Genomic DNA, 24,061 nt, shown 5'->3' with positions numbered 1-24,061 from the left:
CCTGACGTGAGACTCGATCCTGGGACTCCGGAATTACACCCCAAGCCAAATGGAGATGCTCAACCACTGAGCCATCCAGGTGTCCCTAAAAATAAAATCTTAAAAAAAAAAAGCATACATTAAATCATGCCAGGCACCTGCTTAAAGCTGCCAACAGCTTCCTGTTGCATGTAAAACCCAGAGGGTGAGAACACAGCAGGCAATCTCCCCCGACAGGCAAAAACAGGATTCTGAGGGCAGCACAGACCCCGAACTGGATTGGAGAAGCCAACATGGTTCTCCCTCGACTTTCTCAGGGCCTCATGCCTTCTCGTAGCTGTTCCCTTTCCCTACCTTCCTCCTGCAGACCACCTCCCCCAGCTCACTGTATGAGCAGATGCTCAGGGCGAATTATATTCTCTCCACAGACCTCCACTTTCCAGCCAGTTTGTCTTCAGGTTCAGATTCTCATCTGCTCAACTCAGTTCCAGGGACTGCTGTTCAAGGTGCAATCAGCTACGAGGTGGGGGTGGGGGTGGGTGATGGTGGGGGTGGGTGATGGTGGTGGTGATGTGGTGGTGGTAGTTCTCCAAATATGGCTACTAACATTTCCTCCCATCGCTGTAAGTGTAAGCTGCTTCTCTCATCATGACACGGACTCTCTCATCAAGACATTGAATCTGGGCAGGCATGGGAATTTGCTTTGACCAGGAGAATGGCACAGAAATGCTGTTTGGGGACTTCTGAGCACAAGCTGTGAGAGGACCAGTGGTTCTTGCTTTCTCTCTATAGGAAGCCAGCTGCTGCCCTGTGCTGTAAGGAAGTGCAGGCTAGATGATTGGTCAGGAGCCTTGGGGAAAGACCCTGGATGGGCAGAGGCCACGTGGGGTGTTCTGGTCTCAGTCATGCCCCCAGCTGGACACAACACTTAAGAGACTGCCTACACCACTGCCAGCTGAGCCTGCCAAGCCCCAGCATCTGGAAAAATGATGACTGTGTTTGAAGCCACTTAAGCCTTGGAGTGGTTACACAGCAACAGATACCTGAAACAGGAGCTAAGGTCACATGCCTTTAGCACAGTGTACCGGTAGTTCCCAAAGAGGCTGGTTCCACTCCAGGGACATTCTCTAGACATGTGCCTTGGAGGCCAGGGTTGGGATATGTTCTCTTTTCCCCTTGAGGACTTGGCAGAGAGACCTGGAAAGTTGGCGATATCATGCCAGCTGGTGTGTCTCAGAGCCCTAGGGCTCCCCTCCAGGCTCTTTTCTGCAGACAGGATTTCTTGCCTCTCTGGAGAAGGGTGGAAGATGGCTGCTCCACACTGTCCACACTTGTCTTTAGCAATCAGTGCAAATTACACCAGAATCTCTCAGTCTGTCTCGGGGGTGCCTGACTGGCTTAGTTGGAAGAGCATGCGACTCTTGATCTCTGGCTTGTGAGTTCAAGCTCCACATTAGGTGTAAAAATTACTAAAAATAAACTTAAAAAAAAATCTCTCAGTTCATCCCAATTCCAAGATCCTGGGGAAAAGACCTGACTGGTGTAACCTGGAATAGGGATGTGTCAAGAAGACTAATCAACTGTGGCCAAGTGGTATGGCAAGGAGGACATAAAAGGTGGTGGTGGCAGTGGGTGGCCTCAGAGAATGGGCCTTATACTGAGCATATGCCCTAAAAGATCCTTGCCACAAGAGCTTTCTGGAAAAATGGATTCCTGACCCACCCACCTTAGGAATTGGTCCCTCTGGCTGGGAGCAGAGAACGTCTCTCTCCCCGAATTGCAGGTCATGGAAGTGGTGTGGAAGGTCCTCTCTGCCCCGCTCCAGAGCAGCTCTATAATTGCTGTATCCTCACATGTGGGCCACTGAGCACGGTCAGGCTGGGTTGAGCAGACTTGGGCTCTGTACACCCAGGAGGAACCCAGGGGGAGATGTGAGACACCTGCCAGTCTCTCTGCATTGGCATCCTACACGGCAAGGCAGAGTGGAGCACCTTCAGGTTCTATCTTGCCCACAACGGCGGCAGGATAGTGGTGAGAGGTCGAGTGGCTCCCTGGGTGAAGATACCTAAATAGGGGCACAGAATGGCTGCCCTGGAAAGGCAGAGAGAGGAAGGGAGCTCATCTGGCTGCACAGGATGCCCAGAAGCCCCAGGAGAAACTTGGAGAGGAGACCTGACAATCATGGCCCCAGCGAAGTCTGCAGAGCCTTCCAGAGAGCTGTCTGGCCCAGGGGCACTGCTGAAAGGGTAGTCACATGGTCAGCCTGGGGCAGCCTCCTAGGGACCTACTTGGACCCTCCAGACTCAAGAGTTGGAGCCGGGAAATACAAATTACAATGACGGGTAGTTCTGGGGGCATCAGGAAAGGGTAGATGCATGGTTCCCCGTAGGAACGTGAGGATGTGGCATGTCAAAGGGAGCAGGTTGCTGCCCTGGCAGAGGAGGAGTCCTCTGGCAGCAGGACCGGTGATGCTCAGGGGCTGTTAGGAAAAGGGACCACGAGTCCTAAGAGGCTTGAAAAGCCAGGAAGGAGCACCCTGGAACAGAGAAGAGCCACAAGCAGGCACTTGTGTTCAAGCAGAGCATGGGAGGTCAGGGGGTCAGGGCATGGCAGCTGTGAGGAAGGCCTGCCAAGGTATCACTCCAGGGCGGGTGCTCAGGCCTGTGGAAGTGCAGCTGAACTCTGGACAAAAAAAATCGTGCTCCAGCAACACAAGCTTTATTACTCCTGTTGGCTCCCCCGACAGGCTAGCAGAGGTCCTCGTGGACATTTAGCCCACCCAGAAGGCTTGGGGCAGGAGCCGGCTGGGGGTGGGGGTGGGGGGTAGCACTCCACTGGAGCAAGAGGAGGAGTGGGGAATCAAGCGCTGGGTGCGGGGGAGCTGGGGCCTCACGGAGGGTCACTGAGACTCGGGTTCGTGGAGTCGCTGACGTCTGCCTCCACTTGAGGCTCGGGGGGAGCTCTGGGGCGTGCCCTCGTCTGGGAAGTCATCACCCTGGTCCTCATCTTCCTCCTCATTGCTCTGACTGTCCCCGTCTACTAATTCCTGGCTCTGATTAGCGCCCACGGCCGTGGGCTCCTGCTGGCTCGTGGGCCTCTGTTCCTCGGCTCCAGCATCCTCCTGAGCCCAGAGCAGCCGAAGGTCCGGCAGCTCACTGTCGAGGCTGGGCTCGGTGGCCTCCGCCGGGTCGGCGCGGGGGGCTGGCTCCGGACGGGTGGAGGGGGACTCGGAGCTGCTGTGCCCCGCCCCTTGATGGGCGGGGCCGCGCTGGGCGGGGCCGCGGTGGGAGCTGCGCTGGGAGGCGGAGTCATGCTGGGAGGTTTGTCGGGACAGCTGCCGGGCCCACTCGACCTCCTCCAGCTTGCGCAGCAGGCAGTTCCAGTTGATCTTTGAGGACAGGCAGATGCGGGAGCCCTTCACCTTCTTGAAGCCCAGGAAGAGATCCATGAGCGTCTCGGTGACGGGGAAGGAGATGAAGCCCAGCTGCTTGGAGAGATTCTTCTCGAACTTGTACTTGTAGATGACCAGGGATACAACCTTCTCCACTAAGTAGCTGACGAGCTCCTTGTACACGGGGTTGGAGAAGTGGGACAGGGTGGACTTGAATGAGATGGAGGGTAGTGTCTTCTTCACGAACCTGTAATTAGGGCTCTGTGCAACAGCCAGGGAGGGAAAGGGAGACACGTCATGCCATTCCCGATGCCTTGGGATGCCCTTCATACCCAGAGCACCTTCCACATCACCCACACAAATGCCACGTTTGTCACACTAGGGGTATGGCCTTGCCACATCTGCTATGCTGTCTCAATCAACAGCTGAGCACAGGTCCTGCATGTCAGCCACACCCTCACACTTACCACGTGGGCCGCACACCAGCCACACCAGTCAGGCCTGTGGCAAAGCTGGTGATGTCAGTCAGGATGTTAGCCAAACTGGAGCCTGGATAACCTGGGCTCTGGTAGGTTCTCCCCTGGGTCAAGGTTCAGAGGAGGGAAGCCTGCCTGGGTCTTCATAGGTGAGACAAGGGTCAGGCAGGGACTGTGCTGGGGAACTACCAGGGTGAAGCCACCTAGGTCTTCTCCATACCCTTCCTGAGCAATTCACTCTCAGCAGACATGCTGAAGAGTCCTGTCCTAGGTAGTAGAAGCAGAGGGAGCTGGACCTAGGATGCAGAGCCCCATTCTGCTTAGGCTGCTGTCCACATTCTGCTTAGGCTGCTGTCCACAAGGAACAAGACACTGCCCACATAGAAGGGCCTCTGAGATTCACATGCAAACATTACAAAAAATACTCAGAATGAAACGTAGGCTTTATTCATCTTTGACAACACCTGGCAGTAACTAGGCCAGGTGGTTTCCACTGTGCAGGTCAAGATACCCATGACAGTGGTGCTAAGGGTGGTAGCTGAAGGAGCCTTTCCCACACAAACCCTTCCCTAACCCACCTAGCTCCACCCTTGAGGTCATCTCTGGATGCAGTGAAACAGCAGATGGGGAGATGCCTCTAACCACTGAGGAGGGAAGTGGTGAAAACAAAGGAAGGTGGTGGGAGAAGCCAGGGTAGGGGGAGGTGAGGGGAGGTGTGTCCTGGATCGTGGACTGGGTCTGACTAGAGGGCCCTTCCACCACAATCCCTGGGATAGGCAGAGGGTGGTATAGGCTCTGCCAGGGATTGGCCTTCTGGCTGGAGTTTGGGGGCCCAGAAGAAGGTATGGGTGGTCTCTGTAGTTTAGGGTCCTTGTCAGGAGCCTCCTGACTGGGATGGGGTGAGGGAACCTTGGGTTCTTCTGTGGGTGTCACCTCAACCCTTAATCTGTTGGCCACCTGGGCACTAGACAGAGGGGATCCACCTTCCTTGGATTTGGCCTCTCCTCTGCCCTTGGTGCTCTTTCTTCGAATCATCTTGGAGCTGGAGACTCTGATGGGAAGCATATCGTAAGTCTCCTCCCCATCAGTGGGTGTGGCTGGCTTGGAGTCTTGCACTGAGTCAGAATTGGGTTCTGGCTTGGAGTCTTGCACTGAGTCAGAATTGGGTTCTGTTGCAGACTCCCATTCTGAAGGGAAGAGAGGGCAGCCATCGTGACGTCGGGCTCCACTGAGCTTGTCCACGGCCTGGCGGACCACACTCTGCAAGGCAGGGAAGAGGTGGTGCTCAGCCAGGAAGTCCAGGGTCCGATGGGGCTCACGGAATGAACAGTAGCCAGGCAGGTCAAAGGACGCTGGCTGGTTCAACAAGGACTTGATCTCCTTATAACGCTCTCGCTTGAGGAAAGTCAGTTCCTCTTCTACAGGCCCTAGCTCTGATGTTTGGGCTGTGCCAGTGCTTGAGCCCAGCAGGCCTGAGAACCAGGACAGAGGAGGCTCCTGGGTCCGCTGGCTGCTGGCCTGGCTGCCCAGCGAGTCCCACAGCAGGGAGTCCGTCTGGAAGCAGGACCGACCCATGCCTTTCTGAGGAGAAAGGGGGACTTTCAGGTGCATCCAAGAGCAGCCAAGCCAGGCCTAAGCCTGGCCCTGGGCTGGGGTCCATCCTGCCCACCCTGGGCCATGCCCCTAGATCTCACCCCTCTGTTCTCCAGCTTCAGCAGCCGTTTGAGGTTCTTCTCCAGCAAAAGTTTGTCCCTCATGGGTGGCAGTGAGCCCATGCCACGGGCTCCCAGGTCACTGTCCTGGCTATGGGAGCCCAGCCAGCTAGCTGTGAAGCTGCTATGGGAGTCAGACATGGAGCTGGAGGAGGATGGGTAATTGTTGGGACGTCCAGTGCAGAGGCTGGGTCGGGCACGGTGTCGGTGTACAGTACTAAGGCTAGGCCGGGCACGAACCCGCTGCCCACCCCTTGGCACCTCTATTGGGTCCTGCACCTCCACCAGCGGCACCCCAGCCTCTGTCTTCATGGCGGTCACGCGCTCAGTTGCTTCCTCCACCACCGTCTGTAGGCTGTCTAGCACCTGACCCTCGACAAGAAAATCCAGGAAGCTACCAAAGGGCCGAGGGTCCCTTGGGTTTCGTCTGTGGCCACGGAGCCCTGAGCTGTCTGCGCGGGTGTACCTTGATGGTGGGTGTGGCATGTGGCCCGACTTGTAGGCTTGCCCCATTTCCGGGAAGGGTGGCTTCTTAGGTGGCTGCACCAGAGGAGACAGGCATGTCACATAGGGCAGGGATGTTCCACAGGGCTAGGGGTCCCTCGGAGTCCTCCTAGGGCACCAGGAGTTGAGTGGGAGTGGGTAATGGGAGAAGGTGTGTCTTGGAGTCAGCAGGTTCCTGAATCTGGACCCTGGCTCTGCTGCCACATGGTGTGACACCATGGGCATGATGGCCTCTCTTGAGGTCCAATTTCCTCTTCTGCAAAGTGGGGATCAATTTTGGATCACCCCAATGCTCTCCTGCCACATATATTTCATGTATATGAGATGTGGCCAGGGAGTCTGAAAGCCCACTTTGTCCTCACACAGGGCAGGAATGGGCAATCACAAACTCCTCTGAGTTCTACTTGGGCACCTCACTTGTCCTCTGAGCAGACCAGCCCTACCTCCACTGTACAGACCACCTGTGGTCCTGACCCCTGGGCCCCCCATGGCTGTTTCTGAAGCTTTGAGCCTTGGGCCCTGAGTAGACTCCATGCTCCGGCGCTCTGGGTACCAATCTACCACACTCCTTCAGAACTGCTGGAGGTGAGGGGATGCAGGGAATGAAGTTGAGGGTGACCAGGGCCCAGCAGGATGTCAGAGGAATGGTTAAGGTGATGAGGATGACTAAGAGGCTCAGAGATGAGGTCAACAGGTGCTGAGAAAGGGGGGCTGTCATCTGGGGTGCTGGAGCTGGTAGGGAACATTTTGGGGGTCTTGGGAGTTAGGGCCCTGCAGGACACACGTACCCGGGCCACGTAGGTGGTGTGGCCAGCCTCGTCATCTGCCAAGTATCCAGAATGGTGGTGGCAGCTGGTCATGATGAGGGTGGACCGGCCAGCTATCCGCCTCTTCTCTCCGGTGCTGGAGCACAGCCACGGATTCCTCTCTGCGCCCGGCGGGGGACGGCGTGAGGGTATGCCTAGGCCTCCGTGGATCCACCGCTCCCGTGTCTGTCAGCCACTGCGTCTGCGGGTCCCTCGCTCCCCTCACCCCACGTCCTTCAAGCATCGGGCCCTTCCTCTGCTAGGGGTCCCCTAGGCGTCTGCGCACTGTCCGTGTCCAGAGTCGTCGGGGGTGGGGTCCCCAAGGACGACTGCATCCTGCCTCCGACCAAGTCTGGGTCTGCGTGTGTCCAACCCTCCCCTTCTCTTAGACCCCAAATTCCCTGGGGTCTACCCCTGGCCCAGAGCCAACCTGCTCACCAGAGTCCGCGCCTCGCTGGGTGCCAGTTAGCGTAGTCTGCACCCTCGCCCGGGTGCGGACGCTGAGCTCTAGAGTCACCCCCACCTGCCCCGCTTGCTTATTTACATGCTGCGTCCTGATTGGCTCGCAAGGCCTTCTAGCCCCCGGCACAATGGCTGGGGGCGGGACCCAGACAGGCCCCTCCCCGCCTCTCCGTCTTCGCCCCGCCCACATTCGCTGTGCTTGCTCGGGACTGCTCCCCCAGGCCGGAGGACCGGGAGCTCAGATCGGCGCTCTGCACCTGAGGGGAGCCCTAAGGGTAAAAACCGCGGCTTCCTCTGGTGACACAAGCACTTTCCTCAACTGCACTCCGGTCGCTGCCTTGTCCTGGGCTTCCTGCTGACTGCTCCTTTCTAGGGTTCTCCCCTTGCCCAGTGTGGACGACCCCAGCGCGGGTCGGGGGGTCTTCAGCCCTCTCCCCTCCGCGGTGTCCCTGAGCGCAGTGTAAGAGTCTCAGTTCCAAGTCACAGACCTAGCTTCAATCCCTAGCTCTGCTGTTTGCTGCCAGCGTGACTCAACCTCTCTGATCATTTGGTCCTCCTCTGTAAATAGTTGAGCACCATACAGGAGTATGGAGATTAAATCAAAACTGCGTGCAACACACCCGGCGCCCCAATAAGAGCCCTGTGTATCTTTCCCTCTTTTCCCCCTTGGCTTAGTAAACTCCTAATGTCCCTCCCAGGTGTCCCCTCCTCTGAGAAGCCTTCCCAGAAGGCGTGCCACCCAAAACAGAATTACCAAAAACCCCATTCCAGACTATCCCACACCACATTACTACTTGTCTACCAGATGGTGCTCCTTGGGGGTAGGAAATGAGGCACCCCCCCATCTCTAATATTTCTAATATTAGAAAATTATTCTAATTGAATACATGTCAATTTCCTCTTTCCAATCTGCTTGCCATCAGGGCCTCTGGCCTTTCCAGGATCAGCATCCCAGTGGAGAAACATAGTCGAAGTCCAACAATTCAATAATCACAATTGAACACAACAATCCTTATGCCAAGAGGCTGATGAAGAGCTCTATATGGAGCCTCTGATCTGTAAAACATCCCATGAGGAGCATATGATTTGTTATGCTCAAGCTCAGCTTTGCCCTCTCTGCCCTTGACCCAAGGGACAGGTAGGAAGTAGACAACCAGAGTAGGCCCAGAGCTTTGGAGGCCAGTCCCAGCTCCACTACTCCTGGAAGGGTCACTTTGGGCAAGACACTTCTCCCCTCTGAGCATCAGTTTCCTCATCTGTAAAACAAGAAAGACATTACCAATCCCCTGGGCTGGATACAAATGCTGCACTTTCCATCAGGTACATCAAAACAGCCACATCACAATGAAACCTCTCACTGTCAACCATGGTGACTATTTGTAGAGTCATCAGCAAGGAAAGTTTTTGTGGACCATAGAAGAAAACAAAATGAGATTATGAATGTAAAACTGTAGTCTGGCACAGAGCTCAAGTTGTGGAATTAGGAACTAAGGCTTTCTCAAACAAAGCCATTGGTATGCAAGTTTTCTTGTTTAGAACTTTTATTTTGGGGCACCTGGGTGGCTCAGTGGTTGAGCGTGTGCCTTTGGCTCAGGGCGTGATCCTGGAGTCCTGGGATAGCGTCCCACATTAGGCTTCCCACATGGAGCCTGCTTCCCCCTCTGACTATGTCTCTGCCTCTCTCTCTGTATCTCTCATGAATAAATAAATAAAATCTTTAAAAAAAAACTTTTATTTTATGAAAAAGAATGTAAGAAAAAGCATTTTTTAGAAATAAATCACCAAATAGGCAATTTGAAAAAAGTTCATAGTCATATCAAAAAAAAAAAAAAAGAAAAGAAAAGAAAGAAACGTTATGAGAATAACATTGATGTGATCATTATCATCTCAACACAACACAAAGACTTTGGTGTGAGGGAGAAAAGGAATTGGGTTTATTTATTTGCTTAGAAAAATACTGAAAGGACACTTTCCAGAAACTTAACAATGGTGATCTTAGGGAAGGGGACAACAGGCACCTTGGAAGCGAAGGGTGAGCGAGATTTATTTATTTTTTTTTTTATTTATGATAGTCACAGAGAGAGAGAGAGACAGGCCGAGACACAGGCAGAGGGAGAAGCAGGCTCCATGCACCGGGAGCCCGACGTGGGATTCGATTCCAGGTCTCCAGGATCGCGCCCTGGGCCAAAGGCAGGCGGCAAACCGCTGCGCCACCCAGGGATCCCGAGATTTTTTTTTCCAATAGGGTTTTCCCTCCTGTATTTTTCATTTCTTTTAAAATTTTTATTTATTTGAGAGAGAGAGAACGAGCCCGCGAGTACGAGCAGGGAGGAGGGGCAGAGGGAGGGGGAGAAGAGGACTCCAGGCTGAGCAGGGAGCCCAACCCGGGGCTGGATGCCAGGGCCCTGACACTATGACTTGATCCGAAGGCAGATGCTTAACCAACTGAGCCACCCAGGCGTCCTCGTATTTTTCACATTAAAGACCATTTTTTGCAGTTCCTGAAAGTCCCGCGTTAGGATAAAACCGGCCACGGTCGGGTTAGGGCGAGCGCTCCGCAGGGCGGGAGGGGATCGTCGCAGGGCCCCCGCGGGGCGGGTAGGCGGTGAGAACAAAGGCCGAGTGCCGCCGCGTGGGGGAGCGCGCGGGGCGGAGCCTGGGCTGCGTCTGGGGGCGGGGCCTGGATCCGGTGCTCTGGGGTCCCCAGCCTCGGCGGGAGTGGCCATGGCCCGCCCGCGAGTGCGGCTGGTGGTCACCGCGGACGACTTTGGTTACTGCCCGCGGCGCGATGAGGGCATCGTAGAGGCCTTTCTGGCGGGGGCTGTGACCAGCGTGTCTCTGCTGGTCAACGGCGCAGCCGCAGAGAGCGCGGCGGAGCTGGCCCGCAGGTGAGCGGCGGCACCCTGCGGGGGCGGGCGGGCTTGGGGAGCCGCCGCCCGGCCGCAGCCGAGGCTCCGGCTCGCGCTCCGCCTGCAGGTACCAAATCCCCACCGGCCTCCACGCCAACCTGTCCGAGGGCCGCCCCGTGGGCCCGGCCTGCCACGGCGCCTCGACGCTGCTCAGCCCCGAAGGCTTCTTCCTCGGCAAGATGGGATTTCGAGAGGCAGTGACGGCCGGAGACGTGGCCTTGCCCCAGGTGCGGCGATGCGGCTGCCGGAGAGGCTTCCGATGACCTCCACGGCTCCACCCCGAGGGTCCCGTGAAGCCGTTAGGGGCAGGGGCATGCGATGGACGCTCTCCTGATTCAGACTGGAGCAGCTACGCGGGGGCACCTGGAGGGAGCCTCCTACGTCGCTGCTCCCTGACTTCCAAGGCGCCTGTTGTCCTCTGTCCAGGTGCGGGAGGAGCTGGAGGCCCAGCTGATTCGCTTCCGGGAGCTCCTGGGCGGGGACCCCACTCACGTGGACGGGCACCAGCACGTGCACGTGCTCCCAGGTTGGTGGGGGTGGACACTGTTCCCTGGCGGGGGCTACGGGTGAGAGGTGGTCCCGGGTCCTAAGCCCCCCGCCCCACCCCGTGCTGCTTCCTGCCTCCTCCCCGCCCGCAGGCGTGTGCCAGGTGTTCGCAGAGGCGCTGCAGGCCAACGGTGTGCGCTTCACGCGATTGCCGGTGGAGCGCGGGGTGGGCGGCTGCGCGTGGCTCGAAGAAGCCCCCGCGCGTGCCTTCGCCTGTGCGGTGGAGCGCGACGCCCGGGCCGCCGTGGGCCCCTTCTCCCACTACGGCCTACGGTGAGGTCCCTGTCCCGCCCATATCCCCGTGGGTCCTGCTGGCAGTTCACCTGACAGCTGTGTCCGTTCCTCAGGCCTCCACTGGCGTGGCCCCCCACCCCAGCCCTGCCCATCACAGCCCTGCTGGTCCTTGCCGCTGATGCCCCGATACCCGCAGGTGGACGGATGCCTTCGTGGGCCTGAGCACCTGCGGCCGGCACATGTCTGCTCACCGCATATCAGGAGCACTAGCGCGGGCCCTGGAAGGCATACCCACCGGCCGTACCCTGACAGCCGAGCTGATGGCCCACCCCGGCTACCCCAGTGTGCCTCCAGCTGGGGGCTGCGGCGAGGGCCCCGATGCCTTTTCCTGCTCTTGGGAGCGGCTGCACGAACTGCGTGTCCTCACCGCGCCCACACTTCGGACCCGACTTGCACAGGAGGGTGTACAGCTCTGCACCCTGCACGACCTAGACTCCAAGAGGCATGGGGAAGGGATCCCTGGAGAAGCCACTCTGGAAACATTCCTGGAGCCCTCCCCACCATGCCCCTGACAAGCATAATGTCCTTTAGTGCAAAGAAAGGGGGCCAGCGTCAAGCCCTGGGACAGCCAGGAACCAGGTGGCAGGGCGGGGGTCCAGTAACATACTCCCTTTGGCAGGCCCCTGTCACCTCTGTGTCTAGGTCCTTGTGGCTCAGAATGGCTGCTAGAGCTTTGGCAACCCATCTTGGCTGCAGGCAGGTTGGCCCTGTGACATCTGAGCCTGGGGCCTGCCAACCATCTTCCTTATTCAGATGTAGTAGAGAGAGACCACTGTATTAAAATATGTCTTGTAAACTTGGGTGGTTTTTAAACACTGCCCAGAAAATGTTTACAGACACAAGAAAGAGCAAAGGTAACTCCTTCAGGGCCCAAACCTGGTTATTAGAATAGATACACAAAACACTCCATGTTCTGGCTTTGTTCATGCTTAAGTTTATTATTTTGGGGGGAGGGGGGTTGGGAGAAGAATGTCTCACCAGGCTACTTTTTGAAAGATAATATAATCTCAAATTTTATTTAAAAAGTCACCTGATTGTTGTTTTTTAAGTCAACTCCATACCCAGAGTGGAGCCTAATGCGGGGCATGAGCTCAGGACCCTGAGATGGAGACCTTAGCTGAAATCAAGAGTTGGAGGCTTAACTGACTGAGCCACCTAGGCACCCCAAAAGCCACCTGTTCTAAACAAGCATCCCTTTGCCATCCTAGGGGCAGATCTGAGGAGGTCCTACAAACCTATTTAAAATTTTCCAGGAGGAACAGTCTTCTGTGGAAATGGGATACAGGACTCTTCACCAGACCTGGTGATGTGGGCATGCCCCGTCACTGGGGCTCAAGTGTCTTGGATCAGGGAGGTGCAAGCAGCAGATGGGGAAGGTGGTAGAGAGTTCTTGGGAGCAAGGAGTCCACCCCACTGTGGAGTGTGGAAGGGCAGATGGAACAATGATCTTTCCTGTCTCATTTAATTTCACATAATCCCTATGCACAGGGACCAATATCCCCTTCTTACAGACCAAGAAGTACGAGTGATAGAGCAGGACTTTGAAGCTACCTGTTCCTTTATTCACCATGCACCGGGTCAGACAAGTAATCAGGTGCCCACATACAGCTTTCTGAAGGGTAAGGGTGGGATCTTGTTCCTCCTTCCTGCTGCCCCCATCCTACACCTCTACCCCCTTGACTGTGGCTTCACCCCACTCTTTTCTGGCTCCATCTTTCAACCTAACCTTCCCTAGACCATGATACTTTCAGCAACAGGCCCTTTCCTCCATGGCTGTAAACTGGCATCACTTAGTCCCTCTTAGTGCTTTGCTCTCACCTCCTTGCCTCAGCCCAGTGGGGTCTGGCCACCCTGCTGCAGGCTGCTGGCTTGAGCTGGTAAGGGTGGCCTGAAGGCAGCCTGTTGGCACAGAGGCACCTCCTCTGAGGGGTAGAAGGGGTTCTATTTTGAGAGGAGGAGGCAGCTGGCTGTGTGGCTCTGAGGCTCAGGACAGAGGCGTGGGTGGCTAGGAGAGACCTGGGGTCTACACAGATGCTAGATGAAGCTGTGGAGTGGGCTACTGTTGCTCAGGAAGGGAGAGAGGAGTGAGCAGAGATGAGGATCCGGATCAGCCCTAGGGATCATAAGCATGTAATAGTGGAGAGAAGAGAGGGACCATGGCCAGACTGATAGAATAATCTGGAGACCAAGGTCCACCTCACAAGGGGAGGGAAAGCAGTAACGCAGAAGGCTGTAGGCAGCACAAGGCCCATTGCGGGGCTGGTGACTAGCACCCCACTGGGGAGATGGAGGTCTTCCTTATGCCAAACCTGCTGTGCACTGGGTGGCTTAGGCAAGGGGTTTACTGTTCTCCACCCATTCACCAGTCATGTATGGAAGGTCTAATCTGAGCCAGGGCTGGGTGCTGGGACAGCCCAGCCTGCAAGGAGCTCACAGTCTGGGATAGCTGGTGTGATCCACCTGCAGTGGGAGGAAAGGGGAAGGAACACCAGAGTGTGGGGCCAAAGGGGGGTTCCTAACCAAGCTGGGCATGCTCAGAGAATGTTCTCCGGAAGACATGACTTCCTCCTCTGGGTCTCCGTTACAGCCTCCACCTGCTGTTGGGTAATCCTTTCCACTGTGATCCTCTGAGGCACATATGGTGCCCCCAGGAGCCCTCCTGCAAGAACATGTTCCAATCACCCAGAAACAGCTATATAGCAAGTACTGCCTGAGCCAGGCCACCTTCAGCTCTGCTCCTCCTCTGGGTGCTGCCATCGCCCCATGTTGCTTGAGGGAAGCAGGGAGGAGAGGAAGAGCCAGTGCACATGGCAGGAAGAACCAAGACCAGCTCTGGCTTTGCCCTGACACTAGATTAGGTGGCTGCCTGTCACCCCCGCCCTGGGGTGCATGCCTCCCTGGGACATAGAGGTGCTGCCAACTGAAGAAAGAGAGCGGGGGAGGGGGAGGGGGGAATCCCTGGGTGGCTCAGCGGTTCAGCGCCTGCCTTTGGCCCAGGTAGTGATACTGGGGTCCCAGGGTCGGGTCCCGCATCAGGCTCCTGGCGTGGAGCCTGCTTCTCCCTCTGCCTGTGTCTCTGCCTCTCTCTCTCTCTATGTCTATCATGGGGAAATAAAATCTTAATAAAAAAAAAAAAAGAGAGAGAGAGAAGGTGGGGCTGAAAGGCCATCAGTCTGAGAATTGTGCAATGAGGAAGTCCTGGGGCCCTTGCCAGAGAAGTGTCAGGGAGCCAGGGGCTGAAAGAAGCCAGGCTGCAGTGGGCACCAGAGTGACATAGATGTGTATTTTGAGCTAAACAATTTAAGAGGGAGGAAAGCAAGAAAATGTTGGCTCCCGAGTTGAGGAAGTTGAGAGAAGGTCCTGTAGGGTTCTGGATTTGGGAAGGGTCGGGTACTGTGGCTGTGTCTGGGCTCCAAGGAACCGGAATAGTGGAATGTAACAGGCTCTGGAGCCAGACTGTGTAAAAGCACAGGCCTGGTATCCTTGGCTGTTACTGAACCTGTAAAAATAGGGATAATGGTGTCCATGCGGTTGTCTTGAGGGTCAAAGAGGATGAAGTGTTAGAACACGGCAGAGGATCCTGGCCCCTTGCTTCTTGGTGAATCCCCAGACGGTTCCTCCTGGACACCTGCACACCTGTCTGACAGGGCAGGTCTGGTCTCAGCTGGTATCAAATTCCAAACAGGGAAATGAAAGCCAAGCATCATGGCCCCATGCTGAGTCACTACAACAGGAGGTCACCACTGAGTCAATACTACAACAGAAGGTCACTGGGACTTGGGACTTGGAGGCAGGTTTCTGACTGGAATCATTCAAGGAAATGGCCCAGCCCTATGCTTGGGCTCACCCTCCTGAGTTCAGTGACCTCGAACAAGACAGCCACCTTTGTCAGGGCCTCAGTCTGCTCTTTTGGTAAATGTGGATATTATCACTCTCTTGGGACTGACAAGCAGAGGTGAGGCATATATACAGGGCATCGTCCCCTCCCAACACCCAGGGGGCCCCTCGGCAGGCCTTGATGGTCTGGGTCTCCAGCCTTCTTTGCTTCCCTCCTGGGAAGGCCAAACAGCTCTGGGCACCTCTTTTGGAAAAGCCACAGGGAGAGAGGAGCAAGCAGAAGAGCCAGCGGGGGCCCTGGCCACCCCCACCCCCCACCTACAAGAACATAGGCCCCTGGCTCTGCCCACCCCCAGTAAGGAAAACACCCACAAGACCAAACCAGTGTCGGAGAGCATTTTTATTTTAAGGGCAGCAGACTGGGATGGCAGCATCTTAGAAAGCCTAGTCTCCGCCGTGGCTGTGGCGGTGGGGGATGGGGCGGAGGGGGAGGACCCGGCGCACTCCGAGGAACCCGGCGCGTGTGAATTCCTGAGTGGGCTCAGGTCAGCGGTGGCTGCTCGACAGCTCTCCCCTTCTTCGGAGGACCCAGCTGTTTGGTAGTGGAGCAGCCAGGGCTGCCCGCCAGCGTGCTCAAAGCCTGGCCCGGGGACTGCTGGGCTGGAGGGGGCAAAATGCCTAGGCCTGAGGGAGGGACCACCCCACTGCCTGGCTCTCCCAGGGCCAGGCCTCCGATGGGGCAAACCACGGGGTGCCACGCCAGGGCTGAGAGTCCCTGAGGGGCTGCCGGCTTTGACAAAGGCATCCTCCCTTGATGAGTAGAGAAGTGACAGGGTGACAGGTGGGCAGAACTACGCTGGTAGAGATACGAAGCAATGGGACAGTTTCCAAGAATGGCAATATTTCTGGGTTCAGAGAAGCAATGAGAACAAATGGTGGCTTATTTGGATAGCTTCTGACAGAATTTGGCATTTTATTACAAATCTGCATGTGAGTGAAATAAAGTCCATCATCACCTTTCTGCTGATGAAGAGACAGATGTGGAAACACTGGCCCAGCGCTCTTGCGTTCCTGGGCACACAGGAGTCTCCAGAACCTGCCCCTGGCGTACCTGGGACTAAAGGAGCTGAGTTCATTGACACACCGCAGGGGCCACACACCTGGACAACTAAACAACGTGATGCTGCCTAACCTACCCATCACATCCACCTCTGCACATGTGAAACCATCTTACAGGTCTGTAAGCCCTGGAAAGATCCCGAGTTAGAGAGCTAAAAACAGAAAGCAAAGTTTCTTTATGTCATCTTCTCCACAGGATCTAGTTTCCCCCCGCCCCCCGAGGACCAAGAAGGGCAGCCGCCCAGTGGCAGAAGAGGAGTTGGTGACACACGGCAGCATTTGGACCATCGGCTTCCTCTGGGTGTCAGTGACACGCATTCTCAATTTCAGGGGCAGTCCCACTTGCTTTGAAAAGACACTAACATTCAAATCCTTACAAGTTCATCTGATGATAAATTCTAAGGTCAATTTTTATTTCTACAAAAAAAGGCAGTCAAAACAATATAAAACACATGTAAAGGATATTACTGAGTGAGCTTCAAGTGGAGCTTGACTCTGCAAAGGCTGTGAGTCCAGAGGGAGAGGGAAGGCCGTCTTGCTCCTGGGCTGGCCGGCTGTTCCGAAGGAAGGGGCCAGCAGGGCGCCGGCACCCCCAGACTGCTGCTGGCTACAGCCAAGTCCCGCCAATTCCAACCCCGCAAAGGGCCAAACTGTGCCGAGGGAGGTTCGCGGTGGGGCTGCGCTGCCCTGGGGAGCTGGGAGAGCGAGCTCAATAACAGGTGAGCGTGGAATTTCACATGGACATCCTGGCTTCAGAGTTGTCTGCAGTGACCAGCACATCTTGTACAGTGGCTGCAGGGAAGAGCATCAACCTTTGGCCTCAGGAGCCTCTCTGGCAAGAAATTCCTCACACAAGTGCACAGCATCCTCTGGTTGGCAGGCCCTCCTCTGGGGTTGGCCCAGACCTGGGTATCCCAAGCAGGCCAGGCCAGGCTGAAGTTCAATCAGGCACACAGACATCAGGGCTTGCCCATTTAATCAACGTTATTGTGGTTAATACCGGCCAGATTTTTACATAAGAACTGGGCCTCCCTTTTCACGGCTGCTTTTTTTTTTTTTTTTTTTGGTGGGAGTGGGGGTGGGGGTGGGGTGGTGAGTGGTGGTTTGCTTGTTTTTAATATTTTTTAAAAGGATGTTATAAATTGGAGCCAGGAGAATTTGAACAAACTCCCACACAGGGCAGTGCAACATGGGAGTAGAGAAGCCACCAGAATCGCCAGGAGCATTTTTTCCTCCTTTGCGGAAGAGATAGCCCTGGGTCTGGGAGAAGTGAGTAAGTGAAAAACAAACCAAATGCAAGAAAGTAGGAATTGTAAGGGCAGGGGAAAGAAAGGTAACTTGCAACCTTTTTGTTTGTTTTAACCTTAAGGGCTAAGTGTAAATTGAAGGTTTTGGATCAATTTGGACAAGAAAAGAAACACCATTATTTTAAAGTAGATTGAAGCAGTGATTTTTAAAACAAAGAAAGCAGAACTAGAACTTCTTAAATTTTTAATCCTTTCTTTACAGGTTACCTAGACCACTTTTGATTAAGAAAACTGTAGAAAGTTAGTAACTGCCACAAGCAAACGCCAGGCGGCGGCACGTGTCAATTTTCCACAGAGTCCTGCTTTGCGGGGTGTCTGAATGCGCTGCTCGGGGTCTCCGCTCACGCTCGCTGGAATCGGTGGTGGCAGAGTTTAGTCCACAGGTCGCTTCTCCCCGTATTTCTTTGTAAACTCTTCAGCGTTCTTACAGAATTTTTTACGGTCCTTAGAGTATTCTTCAGCTAGGTCAGCCCGAAGTGGGTGCTCGGGCTGGGGGTCGTTCACCAGTGCTATGAGGGACTGGATTACTGCCAAGAAAAGGACCAGGCACCTCTGGTTAGAACAGTCTCAGAAAGGGCAACTTTTAACTGCAACTCTGATTTACAGCAATGAGCTTTGAAGATCAAGCGGGCTTCCATTTATCCAAAATTCTACCAGGGCGCAACCCATTTTTCCTCTGTAGTTGGGAGAAAGTGCTAGGCCACAAGCTGCTAACATGACAGTGGGTACCTAACTGTTCAGAGTGACACCTCCATCTCCTCCAGGAACCTTCCTGAACCGATACCCTGGGGAGCCCCCAGTCATTCTCACTCCTCCTTCTCCTGAACTCTGGAGATCTCCTAGCAAGGACATCCTCTCACATACACACACTTGCACACACAGCTGGAGCTTCTCCAGAGTAGGGAGTGGGTGATGCGTCCCATTACTACGATCAGTTCAGGGTAGTTTCCATAGAAGTATACTGAGACAGCATAACAACAAAGGGTGCATGACAGGTCTGCATGGTGTAAATGCATAATGAGTCCACTACGGAAGGCCCCCAGGAGCTTCTGAACTAGCTGAGAAAGGTTTACTTGACACCCTATCTTAACTGCTAGAAGGTAGATTACCCTCAGCAGTGTTATGCTCTCTTCCAAAAGGAAAAATCACACCAAGAGCTTGGGGTGGGCTCCACAATGCTCTCCCCAAAGCACAGTAGGTCCTAGATGTACTGCAAGGCTAGCCCCTGGGCCACAAGGGCCACAAGGGAATAGAGGGTGTGTAGGAAGATCAAGTGGGAAGCATGGAAGGTCCAAGAACCCCAGGCCTTCTCACCTCAGAAGCGGGGTACATGCAGCCACACTGCTTTCTCACACATGCTTCACCCAGTCCTGATTAGGACTAGCACCCCCAGAATGCTGTGTTCGTTCCCACGGCCACGCTCCTAACAAGGAGGCATTTCTCCTCTGGATTATCGATGCCATGGATTCCTTTGCTGGGGACCATGTTTTCACCCCAGCATTACAAGTTATGGATTAAACGCTAATGCCAGGCACAAAGGCCTAACCAGCCCAATAGCTCCACTGAGTGGGAAGAACAGCACCAAGTACTCCTGGCCAGGCATCCAAAGACCACCTGCCCTCACCTCTGCCTATTAATGCTACCAGGTGAGATGGGGCAATTGAGGGTTTCTATGACCAGGTGGGCACAGGAGAAGAGAGGTGGTACATGCAGGGCTAACAGGGTCCAGGTTGAGTAGAGAGGAGGGGCTGGTGGGCAAGAAGGGTGGAGTGAAGAGCAAGCAGGAGGGGAAGGTCTGGAAGCACCTCTATAGGCTAAGGCAGTTTCTAATCCAACCTCCATGCCACCCTCAAGGGCCAGGCATTATTAGGCAGGCATTATTGCCTCCTACCTGTAAATATCTCTAAGAGGAAGTAGGCTTTAGAAGTATAATTTTGTCTATTTCAGATTTATCCCTTTCATATTTGATTCCCGTGTAACTGCAGGAATGATGATAAAGTTATTTTGTTTGTTCCTATTTCCCCAACTTCTGTCACTGGTATCCCACTGTTTGCCACATATAGCCTAAGTGATTATTAATATATATCTCTAAATCATCTCATTTTAAAAAATATAAATATTTTTTAAGGAAAAAGTAAATGTTCTTAACTCCAGTGGAAAATCACTTTCAGGGCAGCCTGGGTAGCTCAGCAGTTTAGCGCCACCTTCAGCCCAGGGCGTGATCCTGGAGACCCAGGATGGGAGTCCCACATCAGGCTCCCTGCATGGAGCCTGCTTCTCCCTTGGCCTGTGTCTCTGCCTCTCTCTCTCTCTCTTTCTGTCACTCATGAATAATAAAAAAAATATTTAAAAAAAAGGACAAAAGAGAAAATCACTTTCATTTGCCATAAACAGAAGGTATGCATCACAAACATTAAATGAGCACCCCTCCTGTTCAACCAGGGGAAGCACCCATACTGGGACAAGCACTCTTTCAGAGGGCACCTTTCATGGCTTCTCTCAAAAGCTACCCCAGCTCCCTGGGCCATGCCCTATTTTAGCAAGCTCCCAGATTCTCCACCCTGTGCTCAGCTGTGAGACTGCTCATATTCCTCTGTTGTTCTTGACTTCAGGTTGGAAACCAGCACCACATGTGACTCAAAACATAAACAGATGGCTTCCGGTCTTCTGCCCTGGTTAGAAATTGTTCTATAGCAGATCTGTTGCTTCATTAGCATTTCAGGCACCTCAAGGGGCTCTTGCCTGGATGAGTGCTTTGGTGGGGCTGGGGAGGGCACTGAGGAGTTTTCAAGGCTTCCTGCTCAACCTCTGTGATGAGGCTAAACTAGGCTCTCTGCTTTTCACTATGATCATCTTAATACCTAATGTAGCGGTATAAAGCTATTGGTTCATTGTTAAGGCTGGTTTTTCAAAAGAATAATTTTGCAAGTTTGCTATATCTATTTAATTAGAATTATTTAATTCTTCTCTGAGAATGTGCAATTGCTTATTTGATCAAGTTGAAATATCTTCCAATTTATTTAGTAGTTCTGATGAGTATTTCATTCTTTCTCTGTTCCTTTGGGTGCATTTCTGGCTCCTCAGCTAAACTGTAATAAAATCCAGCTGAGCTGAGCTTGCTTTGCTAGTGAGGACACTGGCAACCACGACTGCTTTTCAGACTACAATTGTGGCCCTATCCCAGCATTTTCACATATAAAACAGCACATAGTCTAGCCCTTCCTTAACCCAATGCTCCTCAGAAGTATTTTTATTTTCCCTCCAAAATGTAAGGGTTTAACAACATATCAAATTTTACCTCCTGCTCTCAATGGATACAATCAGAGAAAAAAGGCTATAAAATGTCTTCATTTTTGTTCTTTTAAGTTTCTTTGTAATAGGAGGTGTAAATAATACCCAAGATTCACCACCTCTCCCCCTTCCAGGGAGATACAGGAGATCCATTCTCAGAGTAAAACGTGATTGGTACTTCCCCCAGCCCTGAGGGTGTGCAATGCATAAACAGCCTTCCACTGAATGTGCTAATTAGTTTTCTGCTATTTATTAGATTTCTTGAGTCTTCTTTTCTAATTTTATCTACCTGATGTTTTAATATAATAATGTAAGGGGGACTGAAACATTCAATTTAGGAATTATTTTTCTCTTTATTTAGTTTTGTTGCCGTTGTTCAGTACATAAAGAGTCTATATTATGCTGGCTTTGTTACTGACTCTAATCTATAGGGCAAATCTTACTTGCCAAACTAAGCCCTTGCTCTGTTGTTAAGACATCTACTAAAACCAGGTACACTGCTGAACAAAACTTTGTTTTCAAGTTTTTTTCTGGTGTTGTTATTGCCAACTTCTACTTCCTCTCTGTTTGATAGTTTTGCTTTGTTTCTTGACTTTTCTCCTGCTATTTTTGCTCAATTTTTAATGCTTCCCTACTTTCTAATTAAAAATTGAGATATTAAAAAAAGGAAAATTCTCAAAAGTATACAATTAAGTTGTTTCTAGTAGATACAGAAAATTGTGATTCCACCATTTCACTCCAGAATATTTTAGTCATTCCAAAACAACATTCACTCTTGGTCACTTCCTAATCCCCTCATCCCAGCCCTGACAAACACTAATCTGTTTCTCACTCTGTAGATTTGTCTACTCTGGACATTCTGTGTACAGCCGATTTTAGTTCTTTTGCAGTAGTTATATACTCTAAAGTTGCCATGAATGCTGAATTACATAGAGATACTGAGCCATGAGTGACCTCAGGGACGACCAGCTGCAGAACCAACCACCCAGCAGGGCCCAGCCAACCTACAGGATGAGAAATAACAAATCCTTGTTATTTTAAGACATGAAGTTTTAGGTAGTTTATAATATAGTCATAGATAGCAGAAGCAAGGGCACATGGCAGCAAGTGCCAGGAACATCACCCTTGATGTATGTGAAGACAATCTACAGAATGATTTTCCAGAAAGAAACCCTAACTGTCCCAAAACACAAAATAGCAAATCTGCCTACCACTGCACATAGAAGAGTACCCTGTACCAAAATCTGGATCTTAAAAAGTCTGTTAGCAAGTATAAAAAGAATAAAAAGCTCCTAGGGATGCCTAGGTGGCTCAGTAGTTGAGCATTTGCCTTTGGCTCAGGGCGTGATCCCGGAGTTCCGGGATCGAGTCCCATATCCGGCTCCCTGTGTAGAGCCTGCTCCTCCCTCTGCCTGTGTCTCTGCCTCTCTCTGTGTATGTCTCTCATGAATAAATAAATAAAATCTTAAAAAAAAAAAAAAAGAATAAAAAGCTTCTCTGAGGTATCTGACAGGTATCTGATTATCTGATTGGGGGGGAGGGGAGCACAGCATTTTGGCTATGTACCTGGATCTGCCTCTCCTGGGCAGCCAGTCCCTGGTAGAGGAGGCAAAGCACTTTTACTTCCAAGCCTCGATACAACTGGTTCCAGCCCAGTTCTCAGGTAAGGGAGATCTTGGAACGTTGAGGTCTGGGAGTCTGAGGTGTGAGACAGCCAGGCCTGGAAGGACTTCCTCTTCCCCAGGCATGGTGTTTAATATGCAGATGCCAGCAAGGGCTCCAAGGGTTGTGTGAGGGGCTAACAAGGCTTTCATGAACGAATGGAGCTACAGCCTTCCACCACAGAGGTAAGAGTTTGTATAGGAAAAAACCCATGGATGTGTACTTAAGAACATACTTCACCAAGCTTTTTAAAATTAATTAATTAAAGATTATTTATTTATTTATTCATGAGAGACACAGAGCCACATCCTCTAGAGATCTTTCTCTTCTGACTCAACATTTAAACTCGCTCCTTTCTACCATTCAGCTGTGAAACCTGACAGACATCTTTCATGGTGATTATTTCAAATAAGGGAGGCTCAACTTCCTGTGCAAAAGGTTTTCAACTCCATCTTCTACCTGGAGAACCTTCTACCTTCTACCTCCATTTTCCACTGAAAAATGACTATATTGGTCACTGAAAAACCTTCTGTGGCCTCAAAAATTCCAGACTCATCTAATCCCTTTAATCTGAAAAGACCATATAGTGGTTCGGGTAGCTACATATAAGAAAACCACCAATATATGAGATTGGAAATTCAAAAGAAAGTTCTACAGTTAACAAAAATTGGACACAGTTTGTAACAAAATCCAGATACTTCCATGGGACAAGAGGAAGGCCAACCATAATAACAAATCAAGTACCTGTCCCAGAAAAGTAAGCACAAGTATGTTCCCACAGAGGTACCTGTACACATGGCCATGCATGGACACATCCAATGACAAAGAATTCCAGGCCTGCTAAAGCCACGGGTCAAGGGCACCCAGCCTACAACCATGCCCCATCCTTCCATACCACCTGCTCTGAGCCACTGGCATTATGTTGCCTGCCACGTGGATTGGCCTTATACCTTTCTTTTAGTCTGGCAGGACCTCTCCAACCTCCCCAACTTCTTCAAGTCTGAGTTCATGTGTTAACTGCTGTGTGAGGTCACCACTTGCCGTTTCTCACTCAGGGCAGCCCTGCAACCCTTCATGAAAACTTGTAGGGACAGTGCCTGGACCCCCTCACCGCACAGGGAGCCAATGGTGGGCTAGCCTCTCTATATGTGTCCCCACTGGTCTGTGAGCACAGGAGGGCCTCCTCCAGTACCTATGCAGGTCAACGGTTTAACTGAGATGTGCCCAGCCCATGAGGAATGATGGGACCTCAGCAGCACTTCTGCGTACACTGGAGTTTGTCAGGTAAGATTTCTCTGGACTCTGTGAGATATGGCATTAGAATGGACTAAAGAGCCCTTGACCCATGGCAGCACCACCCGAGGAAGACACAAGCAGCATGCCTTACCTTGGTCGGTTTTGGTTGCTGGCTTCCAGTTTTCAGCACTAATTACTGGCAGACAGACCTGTCCCTTTTCATCAATGTTCGGATGATAGATCTTTGTTTTAAATGTGATCTTCGGTGGTTTGAATGGGTACTCTGCTGGAAAGTTGATTTCGATTCTGAAGGCCCCCTTATCATATGGAGGGTTGTCCTGCAGGGAACAAGAAAAGATCAAAATGAACACGCTACAGCTCAAAAACCTGTCACTGAAACAGGACTGCCCTATTTACTTGAAAACTTAATTTATTTCAAGTGGTATACCAATTGAAGCCATGTCACCTTTAGGGCAGCCAACAATTGATCAGTATTTCTACAGCAAGATGTCTACTAAGTTCCAGAAAGA

The 24,061-nt window shown here is 52.5% G+C and overlaps 4 protein-coding genes across 7 annotated transcripts in view; 1 reads left to right on the top strand and 3 right to left on the bottom strand.

Annotated features, from left to right (window-relative positions):
• Positions 1 to 2,714: 2,714 nt before the first annotated feature.
• Positions 2,715 to 4,358, bottom strand: LOC129507969 (coiled-coil domain-containing protein 116-like). The gene has a single exon (XM_055322823.1). The coding sequence runs from the start codon at positions 3,698 to 3,700 to the stop codon at positions 2,879 to 2,881; it is 822 nt and encodes a 273-aa protein (XP_055178798.1). The 5' UTR covers positions 3,701 to 4,358; the 3' UTR covers positions 2,715 to 2,878.
• A 12-nt stretch (positions 4,359 to 4,370) lies between these two features.
• On the bottom strand, positions 4,371 to 7,341 carry CCDC116 (coiled-coil domain containing 116). Its single transcript, XM_055322824.1, has 3 exons — positions 6,845 to 7,341; positions 5,541 to 6,098; positions 4,371 to 5,427 (listed from the first exon to the last, which is right to left on the bottom strand). Exons 1-3 carry the CDS (start codon positions 6,920 to 6,922, stop codon positions 4,372 to 4,374), a joined length of 1,692 nt encoding a protein of 563 aa, XP_055178799.1. The 5' UTR covers positions 6,923 to 7,341; the 3' UTR covers position 4,371.
• Positions 7,342 to 9,865: 2,524 nt separating this feature from the next.
• Positions 9,866 to 12,401, top strand: YDJC (YdjC chitooligosaccharide deacetylase homolog). Of its 2 annotated transcripts, XM_055322797.1 has the most exons (5): positions 9,873 to 10,218; positions 10,307 to 10,466; positions 10,666 to 10,765; positions 10,878 to 11,058; positions 11,216 to 12,401. In XM_055322797.1, the coding sequence occupies exons 1-5, from the start codon at positions 10,055 to 10,057 to the stop codon at positions 11,589 to 11,591; spliced, it is 981 nt and encodes a 326-aa protein (XP_055178772.1). In that variant the 5' UTR covers positions 9,873 to 10,054; the 3' UTR covers positions 11,592 to 12,401. The 2 variants fall into 2 exon arrangements, with proteins under 2 accessions (XP_055178774.1, XP_055178772.1); XM_055322799.1 differs by lacking the exon at positions 10,878 to 11,058 and having other exon boundaries at positions 9,866 to 10,218; positions 11,216 to 11,378.
• Positions 12,402 to 16,427: 4,026 nt separating this feature from the next.
• Positions 16,428 to 24,061, bottom strand: part of UBE2L3 (ubiquitin conjugating enzyme E2 L3) — a 61,697-nt gene continuing 54,063 nt past the window's right edge. For all 3 annotated transcript variants that reach the window (XM_055322800.1, XM_055322802.1, XM_055322801.1), the window contains 2 exons: positions 23,683 to 23,869; positions 16,428 to 17,869 (listed from right to left, as the gene is read on the bottom strand). In XM_055322800.1, the coding sequence (XP_055178775.1) occupies positions 17,715 to 17,869; positions 23,683 to 23,869 (342 nt within the window). In that variant the 3' untranslated portion in view covers positions 16,428 to 17,714. The remainder of the gene's footprint in view (positions 17,870 to 23,682; positions 23,870 to 24,061) is intronic.

Source organism: Nyctereutes procyonoides, unplaced genomic scaffold, assembly GCF_905146905.1.
Source record: "Nyctereutes procyonoides isolate TBG_1078 unplaced genomic scaffold, NYPRO_anot_genome, whole genome shotgun sequence".
NCBI classification, from domain to species: Eukaryota; Metazoa; Chordata; class Mammalia; order Carnivora; family Canidae; genus Nyctereutes; species Nyctereutes procyonoides.
Note: the sequence above shows the minus strand (reverse complement) of the source record. Positions and strands in the feature narration are given on the sequence as shown.